Consider the following 13,582-nt stretch of genomic DNA (forward strand, 5'->3'; position numbering starts at 1 on the left):
CCAATCATTATTAGGACCTCTTTGAAATATCATTCACAAAATTGCATCTAATAGGTAGAAAAAAATTACTTTTACAAGTGACATGATCTGACTTCTATCATCATCTACCCACATCCAAGGCAACATTACTTTGTAAGATATTAAAAATTGAAAGTTGTACATTGTTGCGGTTGTACTGGTATATCGTTTTTAATAATCATTTGTAACTGATGTTCTGAAACTAGTTTCGGTCTAATCCTTATATAGGTCCTGCTAACATAATTTGGAGTTCAATTATAATGACGAGACATTGTTGGAATGCATATATTTGTCAAGAGAGATAAAGGATTTTCAATTTACTATTCCAGGTCTCGAGCATTGGGAGTCAATAAATCTGCACTTCCTTGTCAGACACATTTCGTTGTAGCAGGGTGTAGACATACATCGTAACAAGAGGGTAAGTTTTTCTCATTATTATATCCCTTTCATACTTTGCCAGAAGACACCAAATATATTGATGAGTATCATATTTGAAAGATCTTAATGAGTATCATATTTGGAAGATCTAAATGAGTATCATATTTGGAAGATCTTAATGAGTATCATATTTGGAAGATCTTAATGAGTATCATATTTGGAAGATCTTAATGAGTATCATATTTGGAAGATCTTAATAGGTCTCATATTTGGAAGATCTTAATGAGTATCATATATGGAAGATCTTAATGAGTATCATATTTGGAAGATCTTAATGAGTATCATATTTGGAAGATCTTAATGAGTATCATATTTGGAAGATCTTAATGAGTATCATATTTGGGAAGATCTTAATGAGTATCATATTTGGGAAGATCTTAATGAGTATCATATTTGGAAGATCTTAATGAGTATCATATTTGGAAGATCTTAATAGGTCTCATATTTGGAAGATCTTAATGAGTATCATATTTGGAAGATCTTAATGAGTATCATATTTGGAAGATCTTAATGAGTATCATATTTGGAAGATCTTAATGAGTATCATATTTGGAAGATCTTAATGAGTATCATATTTGGGAAGATCTTAATAGGTCTCATATTTGGAAGATCTTAATGAGCATCATATTTGGAAGATCTTAATGAGTATCATATTTGGAAGATCTTAATGAGTATCATATTTGGAAGATCTTAATGAGTATCATATTTGGAAGATCTTAATGAGTATCATATTTGGGAAGATCTTAATGAGTATCATATTTGGGAAGATCTTAATGAGTATCATATTTGGAAGATCTTAATAGGTCTCATATTTGGAAGATCTTAATGAGTATCATATATGGAAGATCTTAATGAGTATCATATTTGGAAGATCTTAATGAGTATCATATTTGGAAGATCTTAATGAGTATCATATTTGGGAAGATCTTAATGAGTATCATATTTGGGAAGATCTTAATGAGTATCATATTTGGAAGATCTTAATAGGTCTCATATTTGGAAGATCTTAATGAGTATCATATTTGGAAGATCTTAATGAGTATCATATTTGGAAGATCTTAATGAGTATCATATTTGGGAAGATCTTAATGAGTATCATATTTGGAAGATCTTAATAGGTCTCATATTTGGAAGATCTTAATGAGTATCATATTTGGAAGATCTTAATGAGTATCATATTTGGAAGATCTAAATGAGTATCATATTTGGAAGATCTAAATGAGTATCATATATGGAAGATCTTAATAGGTCTCATATTTGGAAGATCTTAATGAGCATCATATTTGGAAGATCTTAATGAGTATCATATTTGGAAGATCTTAATGAGTATCATATTTGGAAGATCTTAATGAGTATCATATTTGGGAAGATCTTAATGAGTATCATATTTGGGAAGATCTTAATGAGTATCATATTTGGAAGATCTTAATAGGTCTCATATTTGGAAGATCTTAATGAGTATCATATATGGAAGATCTTAATGAGTATCATATTTGGAAGATCTTAATGAGTATCATATTTGGAAGATCTTAATGAGTATCATATTTGGGAAGATCTTAATGAGTATCATATTTGGGAAGATCTTAATGAGTATCATATTTGGAAGATCTTAATAGGTCTCATATTTGGAAGATCTTAATGAGTATCATATTTGGAAGATCTTAATGAGTATCATATTTGGAAGATCTTAATGAGTATCATATTTGGGAAGATCTTAATGAGTATCATATTTGGAAGATCTTAATAGGTCTCATATTTGGAAGATCTTAATGAGTATCATATTTGGAAGATCTTAATGAGTATCATATTTGGAAGATCTAAATGAGTATCATATTTGGAAGATCTAAATGAGTATCATATATGGAAGATCTTAATAGGTCTCATATTTGGAAGATCTTAATGAGCATCATATTTGGAAGATCTTAATGAGTATCATATTTGGAAGATCTTAATGAGTATCATATTTGGAAGATCTTAATGAGTATCATATTTGGGAAGATCTTAATGAGTATCATATTTGGGAAGATCTTAATGAGTATCATATTTGGAAGATCTTAATAGGTCTCATATTTGGAAGATCTTAATGAGTATCATATTTGGAAGATCTTAATGAGTATCATATTTGGAAGATCTAAATGAGTATCATATATGGAAGATCTTAATAGGTCTCATATTTGGGAAGATCTTAATGAGTATCATATTTGGGAAGATCTTAATGAGTATCATATTTGGAAGATCTAAATGAGTATCATATATGGAAGATCTTAATAGGTCTCATATTTGGAAGATCTTAATGAGTATCATATTTGGAAGATCTTAATGAGTATCATGTTTGGAAGACCTTAATGAGTATCATATTTGGAAGATCTAAATGAGTATCATATATGGAAGATCTTAATAGGTCTCATATTTGGAAGATCTTAATGAGCATCATATTTGGAAGATCTTAATGAGTATCATATTTGGAAGATCTTAATGAGCATCATATTTGGAAGATCTTAATGAGTATCATATTTGGAAGATCTTAATGAGTATCATATTTGGAAGATCTTAATGAGTATCATATTTGGAAGATCTTAATGAGTATCATATTTGGGAAGATCTTAATGAGTATCATATTTGGGAAGATCTTAATGAGTATCATATTTGGAAGATCTTAATAGGTCTCATATTTGGAAGATCTTAATGAGTATCATATATGGAAGATCTTAATGAGTATCATATATGGAAGATCTTAATGAGTATCATATTTGGAAGATCTTAATGAGTATCATATTTGGAAGATCTTAATGAGTATCATATTTGGGAAGATCTTAATGAGTATCATATTTGGGAAGATCTTAATGAGTATCATATTTGGAAGATCTTAATAGGTCTCATATTTGGAAGATCTTAATGAGTATCATATTTGGAAGATCTTAATGAGTATCATATTTGGAAGATCTTAATGAGTATCATATTTGGGAAGATCTTAATGAGTATCATATTTGGAAGATCTTAATAGGTCTCATATTTGGAAGATCTTAATGAGTATCATATTTGGAAGATCTTAATGAGTATCATATTTGGAAGATCTAAATGAGTATCATATTTGGAAGATCTAAATGAGTATCATATATGGAAGATCTTAATAGGTCTCATATTTGGAAGATCTTAATGAGCATCATATTTGGAAGATCTTAATGAGTATCATATTTGGAAGATCTTAATGAGTATCATATTTGGAAGATCTTAATGAGTATCATATTTGGAAGATCTTAATGAGTATCATATTTGGAAGATCTTAATAGGTATCATATTTGGAAGATCTTAATGAGTATCATATTTGGAAGATCTTAACGCGTATCATATTTGGAAGATCTTAATGAGTATCATATTTGGGAAGATCTTAATGAGTATCATATTTGGAAGATCTTAATAGGTCTCATATTTGGAAGATCTTAATGAGTATCATATTTGGAAGATCTAAATGAGTATCATATTTGGAAGATCTAAATGAGTATCATATATGGAAGATCTTAAGAGGTCTCATATTTGGAAGATCTTAATGAGTATCATATTTGGAAGATCTTAATAGGTATCATATTTGGAAGATCTTAATGAGTATCATATTTGGAAGATCTTAATAGGTATCATATTTGGAAGATCTTAATGAGTATCATATTTGGAAGATCTTAATGCGTATCATATTTGGAAGACCTTAATGAGTATCATATTTGGAAGATATAAGTCAATACATTTTTAAGAAACCTACGCACGAGGCTATAAAATGCCACATCAACTTTCTCTATAGTGAATAATCTAATGGAAGCAGGGTGGAGGAAATTCTTAATTTTCATTTTGAATAAATAATATGACTTCAGAAATTTCATGATAATAAAATCCCGGTGGAACATGACTGACAAAATGAGAATCTTTGATTGAGTAAATATTTTTCTTAGTCTTAATATAAGCTCTGATGAAGAAAATAAGGAAGCATATGTTATAAACATTTCAAGATAATGTTCGCATGGAATGGCAACCTAACAAATGCCAAAAAGTACTGGCATCTACCAAAGATATTGGTACATACTTAAAGCTAGAGATTCCTCTTTTCGAAATCTAATCTATCTATAATCATTTGTACATATTACGTAGAATACAGGATGACCTATGTGTAGCTGCATATTAACGTCTCGTTCATCTCTCGTGCGTTGGTTGTCCAAATCTATATACCACCAGCACCTCCACCACCATCACAAAAACAACAACAAATACTACTACTACTACTACTACTACTACTACTACTACCAATAATACCTCTTCCCCCAACACGCAAACGAAACAAAACAAGAAAAACAAAATAACCCTAACTAAATGAAAACAGAAAGCAAATATCAATAAAGAAACAAACACACATTAATTTAGTACGAATATTGTCAAAGAGAGATTAGATATGAGTTCATGTGATCTTACTCTGGGTTTTACAGGACTACAGTAGATAAAACATTTGACTCTTTCAGTATATGACACCTGACTATTCCAGTATATGACACCTGACTATTCCAGCATATGACACCTGACTATTCCAGCATATGACACCTGACTATTCCCGGATATGACACCTGACTTTTTCAGTATATGACACATGACTATTCCAGTATATGACACTTGACTATTCCAGTGTATGACACTTGACTATTCCAGTGTATGACACCTGACTATTCCAGTATATGACACCTGACTATTCCAGCATATGACACCTGACTATTCCAGCATATGACACCTGACTATTCCCGGATATGACACCTGACTTTTTCAGTATATGACACATGACTATTCCAGTATATGACACTTGACTATTCCAGTGTATGACACTTGACTATTCCAGTGTATGACACCTGACTATTCCAGTATATGACACCTGACTATTCCAGCATATGACACCTGACTATTCCAGGATATGACACCTGACTATTTCAGTATATGACACTTGACTATTCCAGTATATGACACTTGACTATTCCAGTATATGACACCTGACTATTCCAGTTTATGACAATGACACTTCACTATCGAGTATATGATACTTGACTATTCCAGTATGACACCTGACTATTCGAGTATATGACACCTGACTATTCCAGTATATGACACTTGATTATTCCAGTATATGACATGGTTTTAGACATTATTTGAGGCATTTAAAATGTCCCTTTTTAAAAGGCATTATGTTGACACAAGTGAAACATTATTTTATGTCAGATGAACAAAGTTATTTTACAGTATGTTACCAACCTAACCTGTAAGTAATCAAATCCAGCATTAGATGTTATATGTAACGTCTAATACTAAATATTGAATACTCAGAACAAAATTTTTATTCCAATGTCTGTTTTGTATTTCGATTCTTTTACATCTTGAATCAGGGTAACATTTTAGCCAAGAATGGAAAATTATACCTTTACCTATCGGCAACTTGATAGTCAACATCCCGCCCAAATAATATATGCCAGTTTCAAAACTCTCTTAAGAAAAAACATCATTCGTTAGAATACATTCAGTAAAATCAAAGCCTCATACACTGTTCGAAATATGGAGACAATGATGTCGTTGCTGTGGCAACATATTAGTGCACAATCCCGATCCGGTTACCGGATAAAGTCTAGACCTTAATCACAGAATTGCCGTGATGCTTGGCTGTAATAAAAGCCAACCGGATATCAGGCATTTACTTGGTTGTCAAATGTTGACTGCTAAATTGCAGTCTGGTTTGCGATATCTTGACGAAAAATATTGTTTTTGTCCTTATTCATAATAAATGAAAATCTACTTTTTAATGCGTATATATTATTAAACAACACGCCAATATGCACATGCAATACACAGTTCTTGTAACCGGACCATTTGTGTCTGGGCGTTGTTGGTTGGACGGAAGATAACATTATATTGATATGTGCTACCGGTACTGATATTTCTGTCGATTTCATTTGTATCTATAGATTACTGCATTTGTATGGGAAAATATCAAAGAGTTTTTCGGATGGAATACTGCACAACCATGGGAGTGCAGTATATTCATCAGACAAAACGAGTTCACATTTTCCCATACAAATGCAGTAACCTTTTTATTATATGCTCATTTTCTCATCCTACTAAAGGCTAAATTATATAAACAAAATACACTACAAGAAACAAAGTAAATGAATGCATACCGTATTACAAACCAAATACACTAGCGCACATTTATCATTACACAAGAACAACATTATTAATGCACAAATACCTCCTCCCAGATAAATTTGAACTTGTTGCGCGCTAGACATACGTTTCGTAAGAAAATGGCGTTTTGGCTACTTACAATTTATATTTGGAGTCATATTGTGAAAGAATGCGCATTGAAGCAAGTTTTCCATTTGATCTGGAATAAATAGAATTTGGTATTTTTGTCGATTCTACGAAATTTCGTGATTATGGACTGGATTCATTTGTGCAAATTGTACATGAAATGCATCTAATTAAAGCAGCGCGGGAGAAGCGTGTTGACATCTGCAAGTGTGATTGTTCTGTCATTAACTATTTGAAATCATAATGTGGGTCAAACATGAAGTCTTTCAATTGCATTTATAAAAATGACGCTATTTAATTTAATATTTATTTAATTTTGAGTGCAATAAGGAGGATGTAATTGCATTTACAATATAGTCGTAATTACAGTACGATTTCAAAATGTGTAATCAAGCTTGAGAATAAGTAAGTATATTTTGTGCCATTCTTATTAACAGCTAAAGAAGACAAGTGTATGCCTTACCAATTGCATACTATTTGTAAGGACCCTCTCTGGCGTGTACTGTATAGCTAGCCTAAATCCGAAACCATGTATCTGAAAGGTTAACGCGGAATGTGCCAAAGCAGCTGGTATGCGGCAGTCCACGAAACATCTGCTTTTGTTCATTCAGAAACAAATTTCATCAACCAAAACGTAAACCGCCTACTACGCGAGTGTACATGATTTGTTTACAAATCAAGTGCTGGCGTCTGCGTCCATTGCTTGTTTACAATATAAAGTTCTTTTTATGCACGTGAATGCAATATAAAGGTGTGAAATATCGTAAAATACTGAACGATTCTGACAGTGTAAAGTTAACGGAGAACAAAATGAGCATAACACAATTCAGTATTATTGAACTCCATTAAACCATTGAGACTAGGCCGAACATTCCTAACACTAACTTCTTAATGCTTAACTCCAAGCGAGGCAGCTGTTGGTACCATTTTTGTAAATCTTTGGTATGGCTCGGCTGGGAATCGAACCCACGACCTCCCGCACCCGAGGTGGACGCTCTGGCCACCGGACCGGTTTGATGAAAAAGAAATAAAAAAATTGTCTGCATATCTTTTAACTATCTTTTAGAAGTCGTCTTCTACGAGTAGAGCAGTGTATTGATATAATCTGCCTCATAACTTGAAGAAAAAAGGTAAATTACGGTTTGTAACAGATGCTATTACAACTGTAGAAAATGATCTCTACCCAGAATATTAAATAGAGGTAACATGCGTTTATGAAATAGATCCCAAGCGGTTTTGTAACTTGGGATTCAATTAATTATAGATTATGAAGGAATAAATGTGTTAGGCTGGATGCCAAAATCTTGAAAAATGGGAAATAGTGAACACTCTTAAAACGAAAACAAACTGAAAAGACAAAACAAAAGCATAAATCAAGTGGGGCACATTTCAGTGAATGATGCAGTAATGATCTGTACGCTTAAATCGTCTATATGCCATTATAAATACTGTTTTTTTCCCATTTCTATATTTTTCATATCCTGTGGTAACTACTTTGAGGAATATGCCAAAACGCGGGAATAATCGATCGTCTTATTCCAGGAAATTGTATTAATTAATATTTCTTATAGCAAAAGTTGGCTAAGAAAAGGATATGACTGTTGTATCCATTTTTGGGAAGCATTGCTATGGGGATTAGCATGATTGAAATAAAGAGTGGTTTCTTAAACGTTCGGAACAGGTTGACAATATGTTTAGTCTCTTTGAACCTGTCAGTTCATTTATAGCTGATCGATAGAAAAATAATGTTCCATGAAATGCATATATCCGTCCATGACATAACATAGGTAAACGACAGTCTTGTCTATATCGTAGAGAGGGAGATCAATCCCGCTATCCACAAAGGATATAGTGTAAAAATCTCGAGCTTTTAGGTACCCTCCAATTAATATCACGCCGACATAAGTAGAGCTTACGTATTTAATGACTGTCATAACCTACAAACTTGAGCTGGTTTTAATTTGTCATCAGTTAAAGGATTGTACATGATTTGAGACGCATTTCTTGATTGCTTGTCAAAACCAGATTCAGGTTGAAATAGTCAGTCAACTACTCGCCAAATATGAAAAAAGTTATCAAAAACATTTGAGTGAGATCGTCACAGGTGACGAAAGATCGATTTAGCTTTACACAACCAACGTAGTAGAAGATAAGAAAGTCTAAATTGGATAATCGACAAAATATCACTTTGTTGAAGCGTCGAGATTAATTTTGGAGTACAGAAAGAATGATCGTCCACAATACTTAATTCTGCTAGTGTCCCCGAACATTTCTATGCTTCTAATGTGTTGCCAAATAGTTATGGAACACTAATGAACCATACGTCAGCGCACCTTTACCCAAGGTATCCGTCTACTCAGTGACTATGCATCGGCGCATACATCCACTATCGTGTAAAGTAGTGGAAGGAGTATAACTTTCAAACTGCCGTATATTCCGTACAGCCTTGAGCTAATTGCTGGGGATTATTGTCTGAATTCCGTTATCGGCCATTCGCTGACGATTTGAATGCTACCATGTGGTTGAATCTGCTTCTTCCATTATACGAACAAGATGCCAAAAATTCAGTAAATTGACATTTAATCATTGTATATTCAGATTGAGGAAGTGTGCAGAGGTGCATGTGAGTATAAGGATGCTTTCCTCTGGCGTAATTTTCACTACTGAACACCTTTGTTGTACAGAGCACTAATATTCCTAACTTTTTAAACTATTCCTCGCAAAGTTATATATTAAAACGAAATAAGAGGGATTCTACTCAGGTCAATTTTATAAAGGATGATCTCTCTGGTATCATCATTAGATGGTCATGACATTCTATATGAAGTACATGATATCATTCAACGACTGATGTACCATTGTTACCAATTTGTCGAAATAGAAGCTTTTATTTTTTAAATCCTCCAGTTGAACCAACAAAGGATGGTTTAAAATATGAACAGTTTGGTAGAAATATAATGTACTTTTAAAGTGCAATTGAAATTATGTGAATAGCAAAACAAATAGACACTAAAGACAATCATGAATGTATTTGTGGGAAACACTTTCGCTTAGAAATGTATGGACTTTGTCCAGAGGTATTTAGGTATACATTTCATTCCAAAACCTTAAAGTAAATGCTTCGTGCTAAAAAAAAGTCACTGAAATCACAAACAAGCTATTTCAGCACTGAGTGTGGCCTAATTAATGGTCTTAAGACTTCCTAGTTACGGAGCATTCCTCGTTTTGAGAAATTATTCATTTGTCCTATGGCAAGAATTCTGAGGTATCCAATAATGAACTTTTGCTAGATATGAATCGACTGGCACAAATGGAATTGTATGTTGGTTTTCTTATATGCGTACTGTTTCTACATTTCTAATTGTTAAATATTTATATGTGTAATCCAGTCTTTTTAGAATGCAGTTTTTATATGAGGAATGCACCAAAAGAAAAGGCAACTTGGTTGAATATAGTTATATATTGTTGAGGTATAAAAATTCGTGTTGAAATTTTGTGTCGTATTTGTTCATAGTCAATGCTATATAGCCATCACTGAAATCATTCGTTTTAAGATCTGTATTACCTTTCCTTCGTCTAGGATTTCCATTGTTTTTTTCCTGAAACTAGTGTTAGATTAACGCTGTCTATTTGGAACATAATGCGAATTTGAGATTGTTATTGCATTACGTTCATCAGTCAAGAAAGACAGATATTTTAATGAACAATGTGAGACTAGTAGCAGAGTAAGTCGCGCAACAAAAATTAATATATCGACAGGTAGGGAAAGATGTCTGATATAAAGCTTTTTTATCGTTTAAACTTGTTTAAAGCATTTTTTAAACGGACAATATTTTCAATGTTTTATTTATTGTTAATATGAATACAATATTATAACAATGCATGGAAGCAGTACAGCAATGACAATATTGATAGGATGGTCAAAATGCAATTTATGATCATAGTTATATATCATGGTTTTAGATTGAGTAGAATATATCATTATACAGTAGAATAAATCGAAGTAAAAATAGACTAATATTATATGCAGTATATATCAATGAATACATTGTAAAATAGTATAAAAAAATTAAATAAATATCGCTGACTACAGACCGCCTCCTTATAAACCTCTACTCGTCCCAAACTCCCAAACTGTTCGACTCACTACCACCAGCCCGATAACCATGGATTATATTCCAAAATTAATATCTTCTTTGCTGTATATCTTCCTGACAAAAATCAACAATTTCATGGAAAAGATTTGAGATGACAATGTAGTTGAAATTTTGTAGATTACAACATTGATCCTTAACGAGAAGTCATAAAAGGTAGTCCAACGTAACACCCCATATAAATCATGTTAAATTTATAACAAGAAAAGTAAGTCTTTTGAATTTGTGCGAACAATGTCGACTGACGAATGGCAATGGACCGTTGTGGATGCTCACAATATGTATCAACCTAAAATATGACTGAAACACATTCTGTCAGTATGATGTGACGCTTCTTATAATGTGCTGCAGATCATCGTTTATACAATGCTCTAACTTTGCTATCGACCAAAAAACTGTGATGTGGTCCAATGTGACATAGGTGGATGACAATAATACATGAAATGTGAGGTAATGAATAAGTGGTGAATTGGATAGAGGTTGTAAAATGCACATATGTCTGCCAATCTCTCTCTCTCAATCTCCCTTTCTCTCTATCTCAAACTATATATATATATATATATATATATATATATATATATATATATACGGGTGATCTTTCCACTACCGCACGGTTTGTAGGAGACTTCAGACTTGCTCGAGTACAGGTTTCCCTCGCGGACATGATTCGATGCGAATCTAAGTAGCTATTAAATATTTTGTTACTTTGTTCTCAGTTTTATATTTGTAAATTTTCTAGCAATAATCGAAAAGTGTTTCAACAATAATGCATACTTGGAGAGGACATTCGATATCGTACTTCTTCCTACTGTTTCAAGGTAGGTGGTTAAACACGTCATGAATTGTGATACAGAGCACACTCACAAACACACATACTTTTCTCTAGGTCTTATCACGGTATAGCCTTGCCTGCATACACTTAAAACAATATGTTACACATCAAGGTTGTATTCATAGCTTCATTTTAAAGACAAGTGTTTTTCATTGTAACCAGCCACTGTAATGTTTGATTTGTATGTTGTGAAGAATTTCCGACTATAAATACTTAGATTAAACAAGGATTGCGTTATTCATTATTATTCATATTAAAATATCCATTGAATAGGTAGGTTATTTATATACACTGCAATAAGGTGGAATCTTATTATGTCGCGGGTAAATGCGCATTATTGACCAACTATTAAAACACGCATCAAGAGCAACACTTCAAACTTTGAAATATAACTGCGGGGTTGTGTAAAGTTGTATCGTCTCAAATAAGTGACATATTTGCATAGCAATGCTTGTATGTGTGTGTATATATGAGAGAGAAAGAGGGAGTGAATATGACTCTTTCTTGGCCAGTCTACGTGTCGCCGTATATCACTCAAACCATAGCAACTGCCGATACTGCCAAGCAATTATGTTACTGCAAATTCTGTGTGCCAAACTTGATATGTATGTGCACTTACAGCTTGTAGATCATTCCAACCTCACGATATACCATATATCAGTTCAAATCGTAATATCTACATTATTTTCAACCATTGCCTAAGACTTGTTCAATATACAATAAACAATAACACAAACCAGCATGGACCATGTGATGAATATATATATATATATATATATATATATATATATATATATATATATATATATATATATATATATATATATATATATATATATATATATATATATATGAAAATCAGCTTTGTTGCTAACGGGAATCCTACATATGATACAATTGTTCCTTCGCAGGTTGTCATGCCGTGAAATTCCCCATCGTAATGACAGGTAAGTAAAACTTTTTCTTAATTTCTAAGTATCTTTTGGATGATTTTATGATATACAATCCAGTTTAAACAATAATCTAAGCTACATATCTTCAAGTAAACGAATATAGTAGAAACATTTATTTATTATATTTTACTTATCTAAAGCCATACATAAGAAAGATATATAAATTTTCTATCGAGAGACATGTCGGATATTATTGATTGAAATGTGAAAACAAGCGTTATCTTTATGTCATTATTATTTCAATGTTATAATATACCATTTGTTGATAACATTCATAGGTTTATGATTGGTGAAGACAATGCATTATTCCTGTAGTCAAGATCGTGTCAACCGTCATTTTACTTGTTCACATATTGTAAAAGCCATATACTTCACGCTTCATTATGACATACATTTACAAAGAAATAAAACAGAACACCGTTGTCTTTGTACAAGTCTACATGACTAACTTATAGTCATGTAATGTTTTGCAAAGACAAGGTTTTTTCTTTTTATTTGTTTATCTTGTCAATTTTTTGTATTTGTCTTTGAAAAAGACTCATGAAGAGTCGAAAGCGCCTATGCCAGTTAGATCCTAGTGTTACACTGTTCGTAGTCAGTTTATTATATATATATATATATATATATATATATATATATATATATATATATATATATATATATATATATATATATATATATATATATATATATACATATGAATTTTATACAGTGAGATGCGTATTGAAGCTAACTATTTGTACGATAGAAATAAGTCATCAATACAACGTGTGTTAACACGCGTTGTATTCTTGAATCTGAATAATATCGTTCAAAATTACGAAGGAGTCTTTAAACAATAATTAAGGGTTCATCAGCTG

At 32.1% G+C, this 13,582-nt stretch overlaps 1 protein-coding gene across 2 annotated transcripts in view; it reads left to right on the forward strand.

Annotated features, from left to right (window-relative positions):
• Positions 1–345: 345 nt before the first annotated feature.
• Positions 346–13,582, forward strand: part of LOC149790557 (uncharacterized) — a 53,183-nt gene continuing 39,946 nt past the window's right edge. For both annotated transcript variants that reach the window (XM_089971421.1, XM_089971422.1), the window contains exons 1-3: positions 346–436; positions 11,677–11,755; positions 12,681–12,716. In XM_089971421.1, coding sequence (XP_089827547.1) covers positions 11,704–11,755; positions 12,681–12,716 — 88 coding nt within the window. In that variant the 5' untranslated portion in view covers positions 346–436; positions 11,677–11,703. The remainder of the gene's footprint in view (positions 437–11,676; positions 11,756–12,680; positions 12,717–13,582) is intronic.

This window comes from Sinohyriopsis cumingii, chromosome 10 (genome assembly GCF_028554795.1).
Source record: "Sinohyriopsis cumingii isolate HCF-2022 chromosome 10, ASM2855479v2, whole genome shotgun sequence".
Lineage (NCBI taxonomy): Eukaryota > Metazoa > Mollusca > Bivalvia > Unionida > Unionidae > Sinohyriopsis > Sinohyriopsis cumingii.